This window comes from Lampris incognitus, chromosome 5 (genome assembly GCF_029633865.1).
Source record: "Lampris incognitus isolate fLamInc1 chromosome 5, fLamInc1.hap2, whole genome shotgun sequence".
Taxonomy (NCBI): Eukaryota; Metazoa; Chordata; class Actinopteri; order Lampriformes; family Lampridae; genus Lampris; species Lampris incognitus.
In genome coordinates, this window is record NC_079215.1 from 7,662,062 (window position 1) to 7,686,155 (window position 24,094).

The 24,094-nt window shown below is 50.0% G+C and overlaps 1 protein-coding gene across 3 annotated transcripts; it reads left to right on the plus strand.

Annotated features, from left to right (window-relative positions):
* The first annotated feature begins 1,189 nt into the window (after nucleotides 1-1,189).
* Nucleotides 1,190-24,089, plus strand: LOC130112767 (E3 ubiquitin-protein ligase TRIM47-like). Of its 3 annotated transcripts, XM_056280250.1 has the most exons (8): nucleotides 1,190-1,897; nucleotides 4,567-4,662; nucleotides 5,785-5,865; nucleotides 6,615-6,767; nucleotides 9,072-9,231; nucleotides 9,668-9,706; nucleotides 13,455-13,532; nucleotides 23,079-24,089. In XM_056280250.1, the coding sequence occupies exons 1-8, from the start codon at nucleotides 1,268-1,270 to the stop codon at nucleotides 23,630-23,632; spliced, it is 1,791 nt and encodes a 596-aa protein (XP_056136225.1). In that variant the 5' UTR covers nucleotides 1,190-1,267; the 3' UTR covers nucleotides 23,633-24,089. The 3 variants fall into 3 exon arrangements, with proteins under 3 accessions (XP_056136225.1, XP_056136226.1, XP_056136227.1); XM_056280251.1 differs by lacking the exon at nucleotides 9,668-9,706; XM_056280252.1 differs by lacking the exon at nucleotides 5,785-5,865.
* The last annotated feature ends 5 nt before the right edge of the window (nucleotides 24,090-24,094 follow it).

Consider the following 24,094-nt stretch of genomic DNA (forward strand, 5'->3'; position numbering starts at 1 on the left):
ACACATTGATGTCTGGCACCCTGGTTCATTTTGACTGGTCGAACCGTTGCTTCATCCGCGTCTGCTGACGAGTGACTGAGGCTCTGACCCCAGAGGGAGGTGCCTGGGGTGTGGAGGGGCGGAGCCTGTCAAGGGGCATGCACAGTTCCCGGCCTAGCATGAGATGATGATGAGGATGATGGCCCTGTGGTAGCCCGGCGGCCGGTCCAGGGTGTCTCTCCGCCCGTCGCCCAGTGGCTGCTGGGATAAGCTCCAGCATCCCGCGACCCCGATTGGCATAAGCGGCTCGGATAATCCAGTGGTTCTCAACCTTTTTGGGGTCCTGGACCCCCTGCGTATTTTTGATCTACCCTGAGGACCCCTCCACCTGATCTTGGGGGAGGGGGGTTGCAATTTGATGGAAACAGTAGAAACTGCATTTTAAATTGCATTATAGCATTTATTCACTCTTTGGGGCAAAAATAAGAGCTTTCAGTTGTAACTTAGATTTAGTTAACAAAACAGAATTCTCATGCAGTAACTTTCAGATATATGTAACAAAACAGAATATGTATTCAGTAACTTTCAGATATATGTAACAAAACAGAATATGTATTCAGTAACTTTCAGATATATGTAACAACACAGAATATGTATTCAGTAACTTTCAGATATATGTAACAAAACAGAATATGTATTCAGTAACTTTTAACAATGCAAACGGGAGCGAGATCTCTTATTAAAATACAATAAATTACACTTGTGAAACAGATGTAATTAGAGAAAAAAGTCCTGTTACCCTTTATAGTTTAGGTAGATAAAGGTCCCAGTCACATTTGAGTAAAATAATCCTATTTCTATAAATGTCATAGGATCTTTTTTTAAAAGATGTTTTATTTTCACGGACCCCTTGCAATTACACCACGGACCACTAGGGGTCCGCGGACCCCCGGTTGAGAAACACCGGGATAACGGATGGGTGGAACGCGAGGATGAAACGAACGTGAGCGGCAAAACAACCGTTGCGCATGTAGTTCGAACCTTACGGTAGGGCCGCGACGTGACGTCACGGCGGGTATTCGCTCGCCCTTGCCGTAGTAAACCGCGCCCACACGGTCGCGTCCCCTCTCCGGAGCACATCCGGGCCCAGCTGGGTTTTCCTGCGCCCTCCTCTTTGACCCCGCCCCCCCCCCCCCCCCGGTCACAACTATAAACCGGGAGACGAGCGAGAGGGGCCCTGGCGGTACCGGAGGGTAAAGACCCGGGCGCTTCGAGGCGGCTCGCCTAAATGGCCCAGGCGAGTATCTCGGTGACGGAGAGTCAGTTCCGGTGTCCCATCTGCCTGGACGTCCTGGGGGACCCCGTGTCCATCCCGTGCGGACACACGTACTGCATGGCGTGCATCAACGGGTACTGGGACCAGGCGGACCCGGGCCAGTTCCGCTGCCCGCAGTGCCGAGAGACGTTCAGCCCGCGGCCGGTGCTGCGCCGCAACACGGTGCTCGCCGAGGTCGTGGGCAAACTCAAGCTCGGCGAGGCGGCCGCGTCGTGCGACGCGCCGCTGGAGCCCTACCGCGGGGCCGCGGGGGACGTGCCGTGCGACTTCTGCCCGGCCGACAACGAGCTGAGGGCCGTCAAGTCGTGCCTGGTGTGCCTGGCGTCTTTCTGCCACCTGCACGTCTTGCCGCACCGCCAGGTGGGCACGCTGCGGCGGCACAAGCTGGTGGCCGCGGTGGAGCGCCTGGCGGAGCGCCTGTGCGCGCAGCACCGCCTGGGCCTGGAGCCGAGCGGCGGCGGCGGCGGCGGCGGCGGCGACTGCGAGGCGGACACCGCGGCCGAGTGGAGCGGCGACTGTCTCCTGTGCGAGTCGGACCAGGAGGAGATGCACAGCGTGGACGCCCAGAGAGCCCGGAGACAGGTAAGCTGCTGCCACAGGCTGAGCCTCCCCCCCCCCCCTCATGGCGCCTGTTGATCTGCCCGTGAAGGTCCTCGTTCATCCAGGTCGTCACGGTTATCCAAAGGAGTTGAATCGAGTGCAACTGGACTCTAGCTGACTAGACCATCAGCTAGAGTCCAGCTGCATTCTAGAGTCCAGCTGGACTCTAGAACCATCAGCTAGAGTCCAGCTGCATTCTAGAGTCCAGCTGGACTCTAGAATGCAGCTGGACTCTAGATGGTCTAGTCAGCTAGAATGCAGCTGGACTCTAGATGGTCTAGTCAGCTAGAGTCCAGCTGCACTCTAGAATGCAGCTGGACTCTAGATGGTCTAGTCAGCTAGAGTCCAGCTGCACTCGATTCAACTCCTTTGGGCTACACCTGTTGGTCTTAACAAAGGGGTGGAGAGGGATGCATGTGTGGCACAGTTTCTGGGAAGCAGCCCGGGGTTGCATCGGAACCTGTGCCCACCCAAGAGGTCCCCAAGCAGACTACTGTGTTGGGGTCACTGTTTATACACGGATTTGGAATATGGTGACCCATCTGCACATTCTTAAATGCTGGAATATGCTCGCACCTCTCACACACACACACACACACACACACACACACACACACACAGAGACACACAACCTGGGTTTTCATTCACTGTGTTAAGGATGCTCTGATATCACCAATACCGATTCCAAGGACAAGCACAAAAGCATCAGCTGATCCCATCCATCACTTCAGCTTACCAGCACAGACTCGGACCATTAGTCTGGGATCAGTGGGGACGATAAGAAAGAAAGCCACTTTATTTTGTCTTTGTATTCTTACAACGAATGTGTTCTCTCCATTTAACCCATCCTGTTGCATAGGAGCAGTGGGCAGCTGCAGCGCCCGGGGACCAACTCCAGTCCTTCCTCCCTTTGCCTTGCTCAGGGGCACAGACAGGAGTATTAACTCTTAACATGCATGTCTCTCTAATAATGGGGGGAACATGCAAACTCCACACAGAAAGGACCTGGGACTGCCCGGGGTTCATACCCAGGACCTTCTTGCTGTGAGGCAACAGTGCTAACCACTGGGCCGCCATGTTACCCAACAGAGCACTCCCTGTCGGGGAACTGAACCCTGGTCTCTCCCGCGGGACAGGAAGGGCTACTCACCACTATGCTAATGAGGAACAAATAAGGAGAACACATAAATAATAATTGAGATAGAATCAGTTTTTCCACCATTTAAAAACTACAGGTTTCCACGTGGTGGTACGGTGGCGCAGTGGTTAGCGCGGTCACCTCACAGCAAGAAAGGTTGTGGGTTCGAGCCCCGGGGTAGCCCTCATCCTCTGTGTGGAGTTTGCATGTTCTCCCCGTGTCTGCGTGGGTTTCCTCCGGGGGCTCCGGTTTCCTCCCACAGTCCAAAGACATGTAGGTCAGGTGAACCGGCCGTACTAAATTGTCCCTAGGTGGGAATGTGTGTGTGTGGGTCGGCCCTGTGATGGCCTAGCGGCCTGTCCAGGGTGTCTCCCCACCTGCTGCCCATTGAGTGCTGGGATAGGCTCCAGCATCGCCACGACCCAATTGGTTGGACCATTCATTCATCCAGCCATCCATTCATTATCCAAACCGCTTGTCCTGCCCTCGGGGTCGTGGAGATGATGGAGTCTATCCCAGCAGTCATTGGGCCGTAGGCGGGGAGACACTCTGGACAGGCTGCCAGGCCATCTTAGGGCCGACACACACACACATTCATACCTAGGGACAATTTAGTACGGCCGAGTCACCTGACCTACATGTCTTTGGACTGTGGGAGGAAACCGGAGCACCCGGAGGAAACCCACACAGACACGGGGAGAACATGCAAACCCCACATAGAGGACGACCTGGGACGACCCTCAAGGTTGGACTACCCCGGGGCTCGAACCCAGGACCGTTTTGACATCACCATGAGCACATTTCTGAAACGGCTTGATTCCTGATGCGTGACTTTTAAGTACGGGTGCTATATCAAAACATGACGGTATCAAGATTTGATATTTTCCCCTTTCCGAGCTGAAGGGTGGCTGTGCTCACTTACGGAAAAGCGAGGAAAATCAGTTTATTAGTAGAGGACTCCTTTAACCCAACTCATGGAAACGGCTTAATCAGGCAGGCTACTGTCTAATTTGGAATAAGATCTTTAATTGGGCTATTGTGTGTATCTAAATAGACCAGGAGCAGCAGAATCTTTTCCACACCCGTTGTTTTTCTTTGTCTCATCATTGCTCTCTGTCTGCCTGCCCTTCTACTTCTCAACTCATCTTCATTTATTGATTTTCCTCCTCCCTCCCTCCATTTCCCTCTGTCATCTGTCTCTCTCCCTTCTCTCCTCTCCCACCACATTCTCTCTCTCTTCGTCTCCCTCGCCACTGAAACCCCGTCTCTTTCGTATCTCTCTCAACCTGCCAGCCTGGACCTCCCCCCCCCTTTACTTATGCTCTGTCTCTCTCCCCTTCGCCGTCTCTCTCTCTCTCCCCTCCTCCATCTGTCTCTCTGTTTTTCTCTCCTACTGTCATTCTACCTCTCCCTTTCCCTGTTTGTCCACCTCCGCCTGTCTGTTTGTCTGTCTGTCCATCTGTCTGCCTTGTCCTCACCTGTCTGTCTGTCTGCTGGATTGTCTGTCTTTCAGGTCCAGCTCCAGGAGTCTCAGAGGCTGATTCAGGGGCGGATCCGGAGTGGAGAAAGAGAGCTGGAAGAGTTTCAGCAAAGCCTGGAGTCTCTTAAAGTGAGTCTCTCTCTCTCTCTCTCTCTCTCTCTCTCTCTCTCTCTCTCTCTCTCTCTCTCTCTCTCTCATTCTCCTGTCTCATTCGCTCTAGAAGGGCCACATCAGGTTTCATCGATATACCAGTTCAGGTTTTGTTCCGGTAATTGATTGTATCCCTCCTTTATTGAGTCTTTTTCCTCTTTTACTCATGTGTATCTCTCTAGCCCAGTTTTACATCTATTTTGCATGTAAATCAAGTCAAAACTAACTGTTACTTGGGGTGATGAAAAGTTACTCTTGTCTACTTGGTTCTTATCCCCCCCTCCCAGTCTGGGGGTCAAAGCCCCTAGTGCTCCTATTACCACAGGGACCACTTTGGACTTCACCTTCCACGTCTGTTCCTGTTCTTCCTTCAGCTCTTGGTACTTTTCGTGCTCCTTCTTTCCAATGTTGCTGTCTGCTGGGATTGCCACATCTATCACTACTGCTGTCTTCTGCTCCTTCTCAACCTCCATTATGTCTGGTTGGTTGGCCAGCGCCTGCTTGTCCACCTGGAACTTGGAAGTCCCACAGGAACTTAGCTCTGCTGTTTTCAGCCACTTATGGTGGTGTTTCCCATCTGGACTTGGGGACTTCCAGTCCACATTGGGTACAGATGTTCCTGTACACTATCCTGGCCACTTGGTTTTGCCTCTCAGTGTATGCGGTCCCAGCCTGTATCTTACACCCTGCTACCATGTGCTGGACTCTCTCAGGGGCATCTTTGCACAGCCTACACCTTGGATCCTGTCTGCTGTGGTAGACCCCTGCCTCTATAGCTCTGGTACTGGGTGCCTGCTCTTGTGCTGCCATGACCAGAGCCTCTGTGCTGTCCTTCAGACCAGCCTCTTCTCGCCACTGGTAGGATTTCTTGATGTCAGCCACTCCCTTTATCTGCTGATACTACATCCCATGGAGGGGCTTGGTCTCCCAAGATGTCTCCTCTTCTTCTTCCTCCTCATCAGCCTCTATCCTCTGCTGCCTGAGGTGCTCACCCCATAGTCAGTTGGGCCGATGCCATCATCCATTGCCAATGGTGGATGGTCATTGACCAATGATTGATCGTAACATCATGATTTAAATTATTATTGTTATTTATTTCAGGTCTCTGCGTCAGCTGTGCTGGAAGACAGTGAAGCTCTATTTGCAGACATGGCCCTCCGTCTGGAGAAAACCAAGGCAGAGGTCAGAGACACAGCCTTAAAAGGCTAGCTGGGGGGAAAAATAGGAGGGGAAGGGGAATTTTTAGCAGTATTAGTGATAGTAGTTGTCACATTGGTAGCACCAGTTGACAAAAAAAGTAGTACAGTAGAGGTAGTAGTAGTAGTAGAAAGAGTTGTAGTAGTAGTAGTAGTACAAGTAGTTGTAACTGTATCAGTAGTAGAAGTTGTTGCGGTGAACGCAGTAGGAATTGACACAGTAGCCTTTGCAGCAGCGGTAGTACTAGTGTTAGTGACATTATAGGAGCAGTACTCATACGGCTGTTTTGGTACTCGTCTTGCTGTCTACAGAGAAATTTGGATTAAGAACAGTGTTTTGGGTCATGTTTAACAGTGAGGGTAACACCACTGTGATAGTCTGCCATTCCAGGATGACCCTAAAGTCCACACATTCTGAATGCAATGCGAGAGAGCATCATTCTATCTATAGAAGACCATGATTGTGTCGCTCCACACACACATACAGAAATCCAAGGCATCAGTGTGACACTACAGAGTGCCTTTTGACTGTAAACTGAGCAACAAGACATATTTAAGCACTTTGAGGGAGGGATTCCCTGTGTAGTTCATTTGGAAGACTATGGCACCAACATTGCCAAGGTTGAGGGGTCACATTGCCAATGGAGTCATCTACACTAATTTTGCAGGAAAACACTTTGGGACAGACTATCTATTGATTGTGTGTTTTTCTGTATCTCTATGTTTGTGCCATAGGTTCGTGCCAGGCTGGAAACAAAGGAAAAGACGATGGTGGGGCGAGCTGAACGAGACATAGAAATGCTCGAGAAAGATCTGGCGGAGCTGAGGAGGAGAGACCAGGAGATCACCCAACTCCTAAAAACGGAAGATAACGCCCATTTTCTACAGGTGAGGAGAGGAGAGCCAATCAGCCCACACTGATTGTCTGTCTTTCCGTCAAATGTTTGCATAGAGAATACATTAGATGCATCATTCATGAGTTGTTGCCTCAAGTGAACGCGTTCAAGTATCTTAGGGTCTTGTTCACGAGTGAGGGTAGGATGGAGCGGGAGATTGACAGGAGGATTGGTGCAGCATCAGCAGCAGTACCGGACCGTTGTGGTGAAGAGGGAGCTGAGCCGGAAGGCAAAACTCTCAATTTATCAGTCGATCTTCGTTCCAACCCTCACCTATGGTCATGAGCTTTGGGTAGTGACCGAAAGGTGAGATCGCGGATACAAGCGGCTGAAATGAGTTTCCCCAATAGGGTGTCTGGGCTCAGCCTTGGAGATAGGGCGAGGAGCCTGGACATCCGGAGGGAGCTCGGAGTAGACCTTCGTGTCGAAAGCAGCCAGTTGAGGTGGTTCGGGCATCTTGATTAGCGTACCTTCCTTTGGAGGTTTTCCAGGCACGTCCAACTGGGAGGAGATCCCGGGGTAGACCCAGAACTCGCTGGAGGGACTACATGTCCAATCTGGCCTGGGAACGCCTTGGGACCCCTCAGGAGGAGCTGGAAGGCGTTGCTGGGGAGAGGGACGTCTGGAGTGCCCTACCTAGCTTGCTGCCACTGTGACCCGACCCCGGAGAAGCAGCTGAAGATGAATGAATGAATGCATTCATCGTTGCCTTTTTAAAGGCGTCTTGTTCCTTGTTTTATGGGGCCTCGTTCACTGTGTAATGCACAAGCACGAGCCAGTTCTCCATGGACAGCTTAATGCTGTGTTTGACAAACTGTGCTTGGAAGTCGCGCCCCCTATCGAAAATATCTGGCTCTTGGAAACTTGGAATGGAGAAGGCGTCTCAGCGTGCACGTTTTGTGCAGGCATAGGCTGCTTAGACAGGTTTAGACAGATCAGGATAAATTAGCAGAACGAAAACAGCTTAGGTAGCTCGGGGATATTAATTACAGGTTTATTTATATCAATTCTCTAAAATAATAGATAAATATTTTTCTTTGCATGATGCCGACCTGTCCGCAACCCGCTCAAATTTCAACAAGATTTTTTTTTTTGGAGCTAAAATAAAGCCACAAGTCCTGAAATGCATCACCAATGACTGCGTTTACATGCACAGTTAAGTCGAGCTATGGTTATAACTCGATCAGGCCATGTAATTGGACTACTGTCGTTGTCCCAGTATGCAAGAAGCGGGGGAGAATCGATTTATTGTCGGAAATATGTCTGACCCTGGTACGGTAGGTGGCAATATGCCCCCTCACTGGGACTAACACGTTTGCATATTTTTTAAAAGTCCAGTTTTAGCCGGACCAACACAGTAAATCCACTTTTTCTAACCTCATGTAAATGTACTGAATATACTTGCTACTTGAACTTGAGGAAAAGCTTCTGGCAACTCTAGTCTTACGATCCATGGACATTTGTCTACAAAATGTACCTCGCCCAAGCACCAAGATTATTTTGGGAAAGTATTTGATTTACTTCATCTGGTTTGTTTTCCTGTTGTTGTTGTTGGGACAAATGGCTTTTGTCTGTCGTATCATGTTTATTTTATTTATTTATTTGTTTGTTTTGGGTTTTTTTTTTTTGCTGTGTCAGTGTTTGATGAAAACATGGAATATTGGCATATTCATGATTAGAAAGTTTACATATTGTGAACAAGTATTGCATTTCCGTGCACATGTACTAAAATGATGACGTGAAAGGCTGAACAGGTTGCATGAAACACAGTTAATACCAGGGGTGTAAGAAAATATCGATTCACTCAAGTATCACGATATTTTGTGATACTGTATCGATTCTCAAAACCACCGTATCGATTTTTGATTGTTTACTGAGCCAGGAAGTCGCATAAGCACAAAACGCAGTCCTGTGGACTTGCAATATATCGCCTTTCTTACAGTATCGCAGTGTATCATGATATATTGAATGGTGACCGACGTATCGTGATACGTATCATATCGCCAGATTCTCGCCAGTACACAACCCTAGTTAATACCTGCATGAATAACTTAACACTGATTAAAGTGTCTCCATGAGACGCACAACAAAAGAATTATGCTTGTTGTAGAGGAGAGAGAGGGAGAGAGAGAGAGGGAGAGAGGGAGATAAGTCTGCAGTCACTAATGGAAAAAGAGGCCTGGCTGAACTGGAGCAAGAAACCACAGATGAATGGTTGGTGGAGGCTGTGATGTCATGTGATATTTTCCACACCCTGACCTTCTCCTCTGCTCCTCGCTAATCATCTTATCCCTAGACATCACCCCTGTTATGTGTCCCCTTCGCCACCGGACGGCGCCCCAGAGCACTCAGCCTCCCCACAGAGGCTTTCAGCGCGGCCAGGAAAGCCCTCTACCACCTGCGTTCCCGCATGGAGGAGGTTTCCCGGGAGGAGGTGGACAAGATCAGCCGCGCCGGTAGGGGAACATGCTAGCAGACAGACAGGTCCACATGAAGGAAGACAGGCAGACAGACAGGTCCACATGAAGGAAGACAGGCAGACAGACAGGTCCACATGAAGGAAGACAGGCAGGCAGGCAGGCAGACAGGCGGGGAAGGTGAGGGGCTTTCGGAAAGCAAAGAGCTGACAGACAGACAAACAGCGTTTGACAGAAATGTGGACAGACACATGCCGAAGGTTGTGGACAAACTATGCACACACACACACACACACACACACACATTCTGGCAATCTCACCACTTTAACACGGGCACGTCACACTGATGCCTGCTTTTATCTGTTTATGTAATGAGTTTTGTGCCTGCCAGTTTCAAAATGGAGTTGATACGCACACTTGTAATCCTGCAGGTCGGTCTTACACACTTTCCCCCACGTCTGTCTCTCTTTTACAGTGAATGAGAGCTACGTGTCCGCTGGAGAGTGTGTGAAAGGTAAGTGTGAGAAACGTGTTTTGCAGGTGAAAAAGCAAACGTGTAGCGCACACGCTTGACCATACACGATAACACACCTCTGGGGTTCGAATCCCCGTGTTACCCCCGGCTCGGTCGGGCGTCCCTACAGACACAATTGGCCGTGTCTGTAGGTGGGAAGCCGGATGTGGGTATGTGTCCTGGTCGCTGCACTAGCGCCTCCTCTGGTCGTTTGGGGCGCCTGTTCCGGGGGGAGGGGGAACTCGGGGGGGACGGCGTGATCCTCCCACGCGCTACGTCCCCCTGGTGAAACTCCTCACTGTCAGGTGAAAAGAAGCGGCCGGTGACTCCACATGTGTCGGAGGAGGCATGTGGTAGTCTGCAGCCCTCCCCGGATCGGCAGAGGGGGTGGAGCAGCAACTGGGACGACTCGGAAAAGTGGGGTAATTGGCCGGATACAATTGGGGAGAAAAAGGGGGATCACATAAATAAATTAGTAATAAATAAATAACGTCTCTGTAAAAACCACACGAACATATATGTGTGTATATACACTGACTGGCCACTTTATTAGGTACACCTTGCTAGTACCAGGTTGGACCCCCTTTTGCCTTCAGAACTGCCTTAATCCTTCGTGGCATAGATTCAACAAGGTACTGGAAACATTCCTCAGAGAGTTTGGTCCATATTGACATGACAGCATCACGCAGTCGCTGCAGATTTGTCGGCTGCACATCCATGATGCGAATCTCCCGGTCCACCACATCCCAAAGGTGCTCTATTGGATTGAGATCTGGTGACTGTGGAGGCCATTTGAGTACAGTGAACTCATTGTCATGTTCAAGAAACCAGTCTGAGATGATTCGAGCTTTATGACATGGCGTGTTATCCTGCTGGAAGTAGCCATCAGAAGATGGGAACACTGTGGTCATAAAGGGATGGACATGGTCAGCAACAATACTCAGGTAGGCTGTGGCGTTGACACGATGCTCAATTGGTACTAAGGGGCCCAAAGTGTGCCAAGAAAATATCCCCCACACCATTACACCACCACCACCAGCCTGAACCGTTGATACAGGCAGGATGGATCCATGCTTTCATGTTGTTGACGCCAAATTCTGACCCTACCATCCGAATGTCGCAGCAGAAATCGAGACTCATCAGACCAGGCAACGTTTTTCCAATCTTCTATTGTCCAATTTTGGTGAACCTGTGCGAATTGTAGCCTCGGTTTCCTGTTCTTAGCTGACAGGAGTGGCACCCGGTGTGGTCTTCTGCTGCTGTAGCCCATCTGCCTCAAGGTTTGACGTTTTGTGCGTTCAGAGATGCTCTTCTGCATACCTCGGTTGTAATGAGTGGTTATTTGAGTTACTGTTGCCTTTCTATCAGCTCGAACCAGTCCGGCCATTCTCCTCTGACCTCTGGCATCAACAAGGCATTTTCGCCCACAGAACTGCCGCTCACTGGATATTTTCTCTTTTTCGGACCATTCTCTGTAAACCCTAGAGATGGTTGTGCGTGAAAATCCCAGTAGATCAGCAGTTTCTGAAATACTCAGACCAGCCCGTCTGGCACCAACAACCATGCCACGTTCAAAGTCACTTAAATCACCTTTCTTCCCCATTCTGATGCTCGGTTTGAACTGCAGCAGATCATCTTGACCATGTCTACATGCCTAAATGCATTGAGTTGCTGCCATGTGATTGGCTGATTAGACATTTGCGTTAACGAGCAGTTGCACAGGTGTGCCTAATAAAGTGGCCAGTGAGTGTATACACACACACACACACACACACAGCCATCCTGTGTGACCGCGTCAGGCCAGCAGCTAGGTCTCCAGGTCTGACCCGGTGCTGACTGGTGATGCATGTATGCATGTAAATTATTTAGGTCGAAGGGGAAAATGAGACGTCTGTTACAACATATTGTGTTCTGCATTGTGTTGCAGAACATTGTGTTGTGCGTCTATGTGTTACAACACGCATGGTCAGCCCTCTTCTATTCTAGCCAGCGCTGTGCAGGGGATTTGGCTCGAGTCTCAGACTTTTCATCGGAGGAGAGATCAAGCCATCGATGATGGCTGCGGGTCACGGTCAGAGAGTGTATTTTCAGGGGCGAGCGGCGTGGGTCAGGAACCTGTATAGTTCAATCTCGCCGTTTGCTTGGATGTGCTGAGAGCATCCAGTGCGTCGGGGTTACCTGTCACCCGCACAGAAAGTCACTGAACTGAATACTTCACTGTTTAATAAATCACCTGGCATGTCATTTATATTCTCATGTGACAAGCCCCGCCCCTTCGGTGCAGCGAGCATGTTAAATCAAATGCTGTTCCAGACGAGTTCGGTGTCAGTGTGGGACGTCTGTCAGTCAAATCTGTCAGTCTCAAAGACTTGCTTTGAGTCGTCCTGCCCTGCTTTCCTGTTTTAAAGTGTTCTGTAGCGTCCGGGTGGCACGTCGGTCTATTCCGTTGCCTAGCAACACGGGGATCGCCGGTTTGAATCCCCGTGTTGCCTCCGGCTTGGTCGGGCGTCCCTACAGACTCAGTTGCCGTGTCTGCGGGCGGGAAGCCGGATGTGGGTATGTGTCCTGGTCGTTGACTAGCGCCTCCTCTGGTCGGTTGGGGCGCCTGTTCAGGGGGGGAGGGGGAACTCGGGGGAATAGCGTGATCCTCCCACGCTCTACGTCCCCCTGGTGAAACTCCTCACTGTCAGGTGAAAAGAAGCGGCTGGCGACTCCACATGTATGGGAGGAGGCATGTGGTAGTCTGCAGCCCTCCCCGGATCGGCAGAGGGGGTGGAGCAGCGACCGGGACGGCTCGGGGAGAGTGGGGGTAATTGGCCAAATTCAGTTGGGGAGAAAAGGGGGGGGGGTAAAACGTTCTGTAATTGGTCTTACCACTTAACTTTTTTAAATTTTCACCCTTTTTTCTCCCCCATCTGAATCTGGCCAATCACCCTACTCCTCCGAGCCGTCCCGGTCTCTGCTCCACCCCCTCTGCCGATCCGGGGAGGGCTGCAGACTACCACACGCCTCCTCCCGTACATGTGGAGTTGCCAGCCGCTTCTTTTCACCTGACAGTGAGGAGTTTCACCAGGGGGACGTAGCACGTGGGAGGATCACGCCATTCCCCCCCCGAGTTCCCCCTCTCCCCCCCCTGAACAGGCACCCCAACTGACCAGAGGAGGCGCTAGTGCAGTGACCAGGACACATACCCACATCCGGCTTCCCACCCACAGACACGGCCAATTGTGTCTGTTGGGACGCCCGACCAAGCCGGAGGTAACAAGGGGATTCGAACCGGCGATCCCTGTGTTGGTAGGCAACGGAATAGACCGCCAGGCCACCTGGACGCCTCTTTTTGTTTCTTCTTCTTTTCTTAGCCATATTTTAACCTCCCTCTCTTGTACTCGCTCTCTTTGGCTTCCTCTCCTGCTCTCTCTCTCTCTCTCTCTCTCTCATGTTCTCCTCATGTCTCTCTATCAGGGGAGGAGGCCTCTTTGAAGGAATATTTTACATGTTCACATAAACAGTACTGTTGCTGGCTATATCGGGGTTCCCGCACATCCTGGACAACCGAGAAATTTATCGGCTAGATTTCCAGTCATGTGAAAACGCCTGGAAAAATCCCGGAAAGATACTTTCCCGAAAGAGGGAGGACCCCGGTTTATCTCCGTTGTTTCGGCCTAAAAGGTTTGTTTGCGTCTTATTATCGTTTGTCTCTAATCTCCCCTATCTGTCTCGTCTGTCTGGCTGCTCTTGTTTTCCGTAGTGGTTCCGGTGTCGTTCCCGCTCTCCACGCTCTCTCTCCAGCCAGCTGACCAGAGGATGAGGGCAGCTTTTCTCAGGTGTAAGTATATAAATATATAAATATAACACCTTCTCTCTGTCACGCTGTGTTGCCCTGTCACTGCCGTGACATAGCAGTAACCCGAGTCCCCCGGGTTCTTGCTATCCTGTCTCTCTCTCTCTCTCTCTGTCTGTCTGTCTCTCTCTCTGTCTCTCTCTCTCTCTCTCTCTGTCTGTCTGTCTCTCTCTCTGTCTGTCTGTCTCTCTCTCTGTCTCTGTCTCTCTCTCTCTCTCTCTCTCTCTCTCTCTCTGTCTGTCTGTCTCTCTCTCTGTCTGTCTGTCTCTCTCCCTCTCTCTCTCTCTCTCTCTCTCTCTCGCTCTGAAAATGTTCAGTTCAGTGAGTTTAACTGGCACGACACACATGCACATACTGCCAATGTGTAGATTTCAACATAAATGAAATAAGGTGGGCAGCAAGGTGGCGCAGTGCTTAGCGCGGTCGCCTCACAGCAAGAAGGTTCTGGGTTCGAGCCCCGGGGTAGTCCAACCTTGGAGGTCGTCCCGGGTCATCCTCTGTGTGGCGTTTCCATGTTCTCCCCGTGTCTGTGTGGGTTTCCTCCGGGGGCTCCGGTTTCCTCCCACAGCCCAAAGACATGTAGGTCAGGTGGATCGGCTGTATTAAATTGCCCCTAGGTGTGAGTGTGTGTGTGTGTGTGTGTGTGTGTGTGTGGGGGCCCTGTGATGGCCTGGCAGCCTGTCCAGGGTGTGTCCCCCCCCCCCCGCCACCCAATGACTGCTGGGATAGGCTCCAGCATCCCCGTCACCCTGAGAGCAGGATAAGCGGTTCGGGTGATGGATGGATGGATGAAATGAGGTGAAATAAAATAAGTATCAGTGTAAATCAACAGATTCTTCACCTGAATTGTTCTGTAAAGTAATTGGTGTTCAACAACAGGACTATATAGTATGTGCTTGTTAGGCAACGAATGGCTGTTTTCCATGGCAGAAGCCAAAACAAGAAGTGGCCTTAACAGTAACCGGCACTGTTTTTCCTCTTTTTTTTGTTTCCGCCGTTGTTTCCATTGTTTTCCTTCTCTGTGGTTCCTCCGGTTTGTATCTTCACATTGGATGTGTTCAAAGAAATCTACGGGATGAAAGGAAGAAATGTTATCCAAATAAACATGGCGGGGTGCCACGGTGGCGCAGTGGTTAGCGCGGTCGCCTCGCGGCAAGAAGGTCCTGGGTTCGAGCCCCGGGGTAGTCCAACCTTGGGGGTCGTCCCGGGTCGTCCTCTGTGTGGAGTTTGCATGTTCTCCCCGTGTCTGGGTGGGTTTCCTCCCACAGTCCAAAGACATGGAGGTCAGGTGGATCAGCTGTACTAAATTGCCCCTAGGTATGAATGTGTGTGTGTATGTGTTGGCACGGCGGCCAGTCCAGGATGTCCCCCCCCCCCCCCCCGCCACCCAGTGACTGCTGGGATAGGCCCCAGCATCCCCTTGACCCCGAGAGCAGGATAAGCGGTTTGGGTGGCAGATGGATGGATAAACATGGCGGCTACTGAGACGTCTGGCTGATGCTGTATGCGCAACCAATCAGCGATTAGCGCTGCTAGTCCCGCCCCCAAGGCCCATACGGACTTCCTGTTTGGTAGCGGCAAAAGTTCCAGTACATTCCGTGGAGGAAAAGGGGGTCGGAGGTTACATAGTAGATGTTTCTTAGATTACACACCCCCCCCCCCGTGTCTGAGCACACCTTCAATGAATCAGTAGAACTATGAAGAGCCATCAGTAAATGCCCCATTTGTGTGTGGGCCTGTTGAATATTTGTGTGTATGTGTGTGTGTGTGTGTGTGTGTGTATATATAGTGTGTGTATATATATATATATAGGGTGTCTGGGTAGCGTAGTGTTCTATTCTGTTGCCTACCAACATGGGGATCGCCGGTTCGATTCCCCGTATTACCGCCGGTTTGGTCAGGCGTCCCTACAGACACAATTGGCCGTGTCTGCGGGTGGGGAGCCGGATGTGATTCGGTCATGATTGACCCCCCCCCCCCCCCCCCCATCGGCTGGTCTGCAAGAACATCGTCGATATTAAGCCGGTCCGCTGTGCAAAGCAGGTCGGGGACCCCTGCATTGAGGCTTGGATGTTGTCTTTTCCTTTCCCCAATGTGAAAACTGGTCCCTGGGTGGTGTAGTCTAATGATTTCTGGCCTGCTGGGCCTATTTACACACGAGAGGTGGTTTGTTTCCGACCATCAAATCCCACGTTAAGAGGGAACTGGTGGGGCGTCCGGGTAGCATGGCGGTGTGTTCTGTTGCCGACCAACATGGGGATCGCTGGTTTGAATCCCAGTGTTACTCCGGCTTGGTCTGGCATCCCTATAGACACAGTTGGCCGTGTCTGCGGGTGGGAAGCCGGGTGTAGTCGCTGCACGACAGCCTCCTCTGGTTGGTGGGGGTGCCTGTTTGGGGGGGGGGGTAGCGTGATCCTCCCATGCGCTACGTCCCCCTGGTGAAACTCCTGTCAGGTGAAAAGAAGCGGCTGGCGACTCCACATGTATGGGAGGAGGCACGTGGGAGTCTGCAGCCCTCCCCGGATCGGCAGAGGGGGTGGAGCAGAGACCGGGACGGCTCGGAGGGGGTGGGGTAATTGGCCGGGTACAACTGGGGAGATAAAAGGGGGGGGGGCAGAAGTGGTGAGGCTACGAGACTCGTTTGGTGTGACCAGCCTCTGTTTTTCTGAAGACTTGAAAACTCTTCTCTTTCTTTCTCCTTCTGCAATGTTGTTCACTTCTTTTTCTTATGTAACACGGCCATATTACCGGTGTCCCTCGTCCAGTGTTTGTCTCTCTCTCTCTCTGTCTCTCTCTCTGTCTCTCTCTCTCTCTCTCTGTCTCTCTCTCTCTCTCTCTCTCTCTCTCTCTCTCTCAGGCTCTGTTTGTTTTCCCCCTCCCTCGTTTTCTTTTGTCAGTTCTGTTTCTCTCGTTTCCTTCACTCTTCACGGTGCCGTCTCCTCACCTCTGATGCTGCCTGTCGTTCCTGTTTTATTTCCCTCTAATCTCTCTCCCTCTTCTCCTCAGACCTCCTTTCTTCCTGTCTTTCTTTCTCCGTCTGTCTCTTTTCTGCCATCAGGAGCAACCCCTCTCTCTGACATTTTCTTTTCTCTCTCTCTCTCTCTCTCTCTTAGTTCACTGGCGTTATTTCTCTGAGTCTGATTTCTCTCTGTCTCTCTATCTATGTATCTATCTCCATCTCGTTCTCGCTATCTCTCTCTCTCTCTCTCTATGCCTCTATCACTATCTCTGTCTCGCTCTCTCTCTCTTATCTATCTCTACCTCTCATTCTCTCTCTCTCTCTCACTCTATGCCTCTATCACTATCTCTGTCTCGCTCTCTCTCTCTTATCTATCTCTACCTCTCATTCTCTCTCTCTCTCTCACTCTATGCCTCTATCGCTATCTCTGTCTCGCTCTCTCTCTCTTTCTCTCTATCTATCTCCATCTCATTCTCTCTATCTCTCTCACTCTATCCCTCTATCACTATCTGTCTCGTTCTCTCTGTCTCTTATTCTCTCTCTATCTTTATCTCTATCACTCATTTTCTCTCTGTTGCTATCTCTCACTCTATCCCTCACTCTGTCTATCACTATCTCTCTCTTGCTCTCTCTCTCTCTCATTCTCTCTCTATCTTTATCTCTCTCACTCTATCCCTCTCTCACTCATTTTCTCTCTGTTGCTATCTCTCGCTATCCCTCTCTCTGTCATTCTCTCTCTCTTATCTATCTATCTCTAGCTCTCATTCTCTATCTCTCTATCTATGTATGTCTCCATCTCATTCTCTCTATCTCTGTCTCTCTCTCTCTATCCCTCTATCACTATCTCTGTCTCGCTCTCTCTCTCTGTCTCTCTACCTATGTATCTGTCTCTATCTCTCTCTCTCTCTATCCCTCTATCACTATCTCTGTCTCGCTCTCTCTCTCTGTCTCTCATTCTCTCTATCTTTATCTCTCTCACTCTATCCCTCATTTTCTCTCTGTTGCTATCTCTCGCTCTATCCCTCGCTCTATCACTATCTCTCTCTTGCTCTCTCTGTCTCTCTCTCTATCTCTGTCTCTCATTCTCTCTCTATCTTTATCTCTCTCACTCTATCCCTCTCTCTCATTCTCTCTCTCCCTTATCTATCTATCTCTAGCTCTCATTCTCTCTATCTCTATCTCTGTCTCTCTCTGTCTCTCATTCTCTATCTTTATCTCTCACTCTATCTCTCTCTCACTCATTTTCTCTCTGTTGCTATCTCTCACGCTATCCCTCTCTCATTCTCTCTCTCTCTTATCTATCTATCTCTCTCACTCTATCCCTCGCTCTCTATCACTATCTCTCTCTTGCTCTGTCTCTCTCTTATCTATCTATCTCTAGCTCTCATTCTCCCTATCTCTATCTCTCTCACTCTATCCCTCGCTCTCTCTCTATCGCTATCTCTCTCTTGCTCTCTCTCTATATGTTAGATAGAAAGGTCTTGCACAAATGCTGTGTTGTTGCCACGAATAAGAAAACGCTGCACGAGAGAAAGGACACTGTCTGGAGAACAAGGCTAAAAGTGGCAGATGATTGTAGGCCAGTGCGGAGGGTGCTGTAGAAAGCCCCGCCGAACGAAAGCTCAGGTGACTTGCGTGGAGGATCCTGCAGGGAGCGCTGGCAGTCGATAGTTTCCTCTCTCAGATTAACCCAGCTGTTTCTGTGGAGTGTCCTTTCTGTCAGCGGCCAGAGACGGCGTTTCGTTGTTTGGTGGGATGGGAGAGACTTCAGGTGCTCTGTGAAGGAAGCTCTACAAATCACAGTCTCACACTGTGGTGAAAGATGGGACGAAACCGGTTTTATCTTCGGCGCCGGGTACCAGAGGAAGGATGCAGAGAAGTGGCAACTGTTAACTTTTGTTGTGGGGCAAGCTAAGTTTTCGATGTATAGAAGCGGGGAAAGTGATTAATACCGGTTCAGAGGAAGATTTACTTCCGTTGTTCATCGCAAGGGTGCAGGCGAGAGTCCGAGTGGACTTCAGCTTCTTTACCTTAACGAACAACTTGGATGAATTTATTTCGCGGTGGTGTTTGACTCAGTCAATGAGAGGCAACTGGTGTTCTGTTCTGTCTTTGCATAATATTTCTTTTCACCCTTTGGGAGGATGTGACTTGGACCACTGTTCCAAAAAAAGAGAGGACTTTTTTAGACGGCTTAATGTGAAGGAGTTGCTCGTGTTGATCTTGTGAAATGGATGTGTCTTTGTTGGTTTTTTTGTTTTATGAATAGAGTTTTTTAAAAATTCAAAGAAATTATCTTGCTCTCTATCTCATTCTCTCTCTATCTCTCTGACCTCCTCTTTACCTTTAAGCTATTCTTATTTGAACTTTGAGGTTGTGGGTTTGAAAAGCTTAGCAGAAGTGCCAACTTCTTGAATATGAATCCTAAACGTAGCAAAATTTTTTTATTTTTATTTCATTTCTTTGGCGTGGATGAGTTAGCATTCTATGCAGATAATGCAGCTATAAAGGGTGGAAATCAGAATGTTCTCATTATAATTGTGATACACCCTTTTCCATGTTTGTTTTTTTTCTCCCAAGTTTTTCATTAATTTTTGACTTTTCTGGAGAGTGCTATCATGGCATTTTGATAGAAACGTATTTTTCTTACCCAGTTCTGATTTTTTTTTTTTTCTCACATGGCTCGGGTATTTTCAGATCTGATTTTGACCACATTACTACTACTACTACTACTACTACTACTTTCGGCTGCTCCCATTAGGGGGCGCCACAGTGGATCATCCGTTTCCATCTCTTCCTGTCCTCTGCGTCTTCCTCTGTCACACCAGCCACCTGCATGTCCTCCCTCACCACATCCATAAACCTCCTCTTTGGCCTCCCTCTTCTCCTCTTCCCTGGCAGCTCCATATCCAGCATCCTTCTCCCAATATACCCAGCATCTCTCCTCCACACATGGCCAAACCATCTCAATCTTGCCTCTCCTGCTTTGAGATTTTGACCACATTCATGTGTGGAAATAAATCAGCATTGACAATGTTAGGTGTAGTGCCTTCCTTGACCACTAGAAGAATTTGCCAGAAGTCTCCACAAAGTATCGTTGGAATGCCTCTTTCGTAAATAAAACACATTTTTTTACTTGGTTTTTGAAATATTTTTAGAACTGTGCAATCCTTGGAAAGTGCTGGTTCTAAAGATACCTTTCTTTTTCTTCTACAATGAGTATTTCTGGAGTTTTAAGCGAACATACAAACACACTCTTGCTTTATATGTATCTATACTTTAAGTTTTGGTCTGTAACTTTTGAACTGTGGCAGCACGGTGGCGCAGTGGTTAGCGCGGTCGCCTCACAGCAAAAAGGTCCTGGGTTCGAGTCCCGGGGTAGTCCAACCTTGGGGGTCGTCCAAGGTCATCCCCTGTGTGGAGTTTGCATGTTCTCCCTGTGTCTGCGTGGGTTTTCCTGCGGGTGCTCCGGTTTCCTCCCACAGTCCAAAGACATGTAGGTCAGGTGAATCGGCCGTACTAAAATTGCTCCTAGGTATGAATGTGTGTGTGTGTGTACGTATGTCGGCCCTGTGTGACGGCCTGGCGGCCTGTCCAGGGTGTCTCCCCACCTGCCGCCCAATGACTGCTGGGATAGGCTCCAGCATCCCCGTGACTCTGAGAGCAGGATAAGCGGTTCGGATAATGGATGGATGGATATTATTTTTTGCTCTTACCTGTTTTTTTCTCTGACCATCGTTCCACCTGTCTCTCTCTCTTCCTCTATCCTCCATTATATATACACATCTCTCTCTCTCTCTTTCCTCTCTTCTTCGCTTCAAATCCCCCGATTTAATTAGATGCCTGTTTGGGGAAACCTGAAACCCCCTGACCATCTTTTTGTCAGATCTTCATCAAGGATCCATGACAGTCGTACTGTATTTATGACGCCGCCGCGATGGGTGTCGTGTCCTGGCAGACACAAGCCAGGCTGACATGCTAAAGCACGCCGGCACCGTGTTACATGTCAATAATTCAGCAGGTCAGCGGAGGATTAAGTGTGTCATATATCCGCTGTTTGCCAAATGTCAGCAAGGGTGTAGGCTGGCTGCTGAGCACACCATGGGTCATTCAAATGCGTCTCGATGTTTGATTGGAGGATGAAGGTGGCCTGATGATAAATACCACGCAGAATTGCAAGCTAGCTCTAGTTTTTACACATTACCTAAATTAAGCATCAGTGTCAGATGCGCATCCAGGATAGGTTTGTGTCTACCCATGTGCTGATTTGGAGGGAGATTGTCTGGCAGCGGGGCGGCACGGCGGCGTAGTGGTTAGCGCGGTCACCTCACAGCAATAAGGGTCCGGGGTTTGAACCCCGGGGTTGTCCAGCCTTGGGGGTCATCCCGGGTCATCCTCTGTGTGGAGTTTGCATGTTCTCCCGGTGTCTGCGTGGGTTTCCTCCGGGTGTTCCAGTTTCCTCCCACAGTCCAAAGACATGTAGGTCAGTTGAATCGGCCGTACTACATTGTCCCGAGGTGCGAGTGTGTCGGCCCTGTGATGGACTGGCAGCCTTCCCAGGGTGTCTCCCCACCTGCTGGGATAGGCTTCAGCATCCCACGACCCCAAATGGGATAAGAGGCTTGGTCAGTGGAGTAAGTTTCACTTGAACATTGGGGGGGGGGTCAGGGGGTCCTCCCCCTGGTAATTTTGAGCATCACACATTTAACTTCCTGCATTCTGGTGAATTTGTATGCACCAATTTGCTCTTTTTCTACATCAATTTATTGTGGAAATGTCTTATTTATGTAAAAGAAAAACAACTTTCAGATAGGCTAGCCCATCGGATATCTTCTGTTCCTTTCCTCTTGCTCATGTCGACTCTGTGAATGAAAGTAGTAGATGCATTTGAACTAATACAATACCCTTGGCACAAATTGGTTTGTAGATGTACCTATTATGTTATCTCATGTGCCCGAAATTATCAGTTCAAGTTAATTTAAGCTAACATAAACGTCTAGGGGCTACTGTTAGCAAGGGCTAGCTAGCTAGTTCGTGGGGGGGTCTGAACTGATAACCCCAAACACAAGTAAGGCTTTAATTCATCCGGAAATACGTAAGAAAATCTAACTCAGAAACCCCAAAGCTAAGAAAGGGTGGTGTACTGGGCTAGACAAGCAAGCTGGCTAGCTACGTTACTTACACTTGCTTACACCATCATTCATGCTCCGGTCTCCTGGTTGTCAGGGGCAACCGCAAGACAGCAACGAGGTCGGCAGGCCCAGTGGCAAGGTTAAAATGGTATGGTCCAAGCATAGGGGTGTAGGAAATCGTCGGGAAACAAGTATGAATGATATTGTGTTGTTATTTTACCTTTTTTGGCGAGGGAGTTAACATTATCATTCATGACATATTTTTTTGGGGGGGGAAATTCACCTCTTCTAAATACTGAGGGGGACAAGTCCCCCCTGACCCCCCCCCCCATAAGTTACGCCTGTACTTGGAATGGATGGATGTCTGGCAGCAGTGAGCTCAACCAGGTTGGATCGGTGGCGTTGTCTTCAGTCAGAACTGGTTTCGGCCATCACAGTAGGTTTTGCTGTGACGGTTGGCCATGGAAGGACGTCCGGTGAGGGTGGGGCATAGGGCCAAACAAGTAATCGATTAGATATCATCAGCACTGGAATTTGAAGGAATACTATTTTCATATTTACAAAGTTGACATTTTCATAGTTTTCATTTTGAGTGTGTTGGATGTACGCAACATGTGCTGGAGATTGTGTTCCTTTTGCATGTCAAAATCAGACAGAAAGTGAAACTGTCACCCAGCTGGAACTTCAGACCACAAAGATACTCAATCTGACCAGTCAATCAAATAACGCGATGCTGCTGTGCGGGCTGGACATGTTGGAACCAGAGTTGAAAATAGAGGGGCGTCCGGGTAGCATAGCAGTCTGTTCCGTTGCCTACTAACACGGGGATCGCCAGTTCGAATCCCCGTGTTACCTCCGGCTTGGTCGGGCGTCCCTACAGACACAATTGGCCGTGTCTGTGGGTGCGAAGCCGGATGTGGGTGTGTGTCCTGGTCGCTGCACTAGCGCCTCCTCTGGTTGGTTGGGGCACCTGTTCAGGGGGGAGGGGGAACTGTGGGGGAATAGCGTGATCCTCCCACGCGCTACGTCCACCTGGTGAAACTCCTCACTGTCAGGTGAAAAGAAGCGGCTGGCGACTCCACATGTACGGGAGGAGACGTGGTATCTGCAGCCCTCCCCGGATCAGCAGAGGGGGTGGAGCAGTGACCAGGACGGCTTAAAAGAGTGGGGTAATTGGCAGGGTACAATTGGGGAGAAAAGGGGGGGGGAGAACAGGCAGAGAAACTAAGTGTTGGCAGGATTTGATACCCAGGAAAATAAATATTTCAGCGGTGTGGGAGTATAACAGGGCCTGAAAGATAACTGATAACACAATCCTCCTTTGGCTTGATTTTTATCCGTCTCTCCTTCTCTTTCCTTTTCTTGCTCGCCTTTCTCCTTCATATCTCCACAGTTTTTTTCCTCATACTCTTTAACTCTTTCATCTCTCCCTTTCTCCAGTTTCCTGTCGTCTGTCACTGGACCCGGACACGGCCCACCCAACCCTCGTTCTGCTGGAGGGCCCCCAGGGGGCACACTGTGGTGAGGAGCCCCAGTCCTACCCCCCTCATCCCCAGCGTTTTGACTCGGTGGCCCAGGTGCTGTGCCGGGAGGGCCAGTTCGGTGGAGCCAGCTACTGGGAGGTGGAGTGGAAGGGCGGGGGCTGGATCGACATCGGCGTGACCTACCGCGGCATCGGACGCAAGGGGGGCGGCAAACCCTGCCTGCTGGGACGGAACGAGAACTCGTGGAGGCTGAGATGCACGCACGCCGGCTACGCCGCCTGGCACGACAACCGTAAGACCACAGTGGCGGCAATGCCCTGCCCCAGGATCGGCGTGTTCCTGGAGCGGCAGAAGGGGGCGCTTTCCTTCTACAGCATGTCGGACACAGTGACGCTCCTGCACACTTTCCGCTGTACCTTTTCCCAGCCGCTTTACCCGGCCTTCCGGCTAGACCTCGACTCCACCATGCTCATCTGCCCCCATGAGGCGGCCAATGGAAACCTGCCCTAACCCATCACGCACACACACACACACACACACACACACACCAACCACTCAGCCCTTTCGTTTGAGACCGCGTCCATCCTGCAGTGGAGAAAGTGGGCTGTCCCTCTGCTTATGTACATTATCGTCGAAGAAATCTTTCGGCACGGAGACGCCACTATGCAGGCAGACACGGGACAGTCAGGGATCAGATACTTTTCTTTTTTATTCAAAAATGTCAGTATGACTTCTTTCTCCTTCCGTCTGTCTTGCCACCGAACCAAAGCAAACACTCGTAGCGAAACACTACCTGTTCTCTATCAAAAAGGCCTCATTTGGAGTTTAAAGTTCACTATGTCTTGCAAAACCTCTGCTTTGGTAAATAGCTCATTTTAACATGCACAATCACATAACCTAATTGTCATGTTCATCTTGCCCAGCCAATACCAGCTGATGGTTTAATAATTACAATAACAACAACAAAAAAAA

Excerpts from the sequence above, each read along its gene's own strand:
- LOC130112767 (XM_056280250.1), top strand. The coding sequence starts at position 1,268 with ATGGCCCAGGCGAGTATCTCGGTGACGGAGAGTCAGTTCCGGTGTCCC. Across the intron at positions 9,232-9,667 it reads GGACAAGATCAGCCGCGCCG|TGAATGAGAGCTACGTGTCC; the intron begins GTAGGGGAACAT and ends TCTCTTTTACAG. Across the intron at positions 9,707-13,454 it reads CGCTGGAGAGTGTGTGAAAG|TGGTTCCGGTGTCGTTCCCG; the intron begins GTAAGTGTGAGA and ends TGTTTTCCGTAG.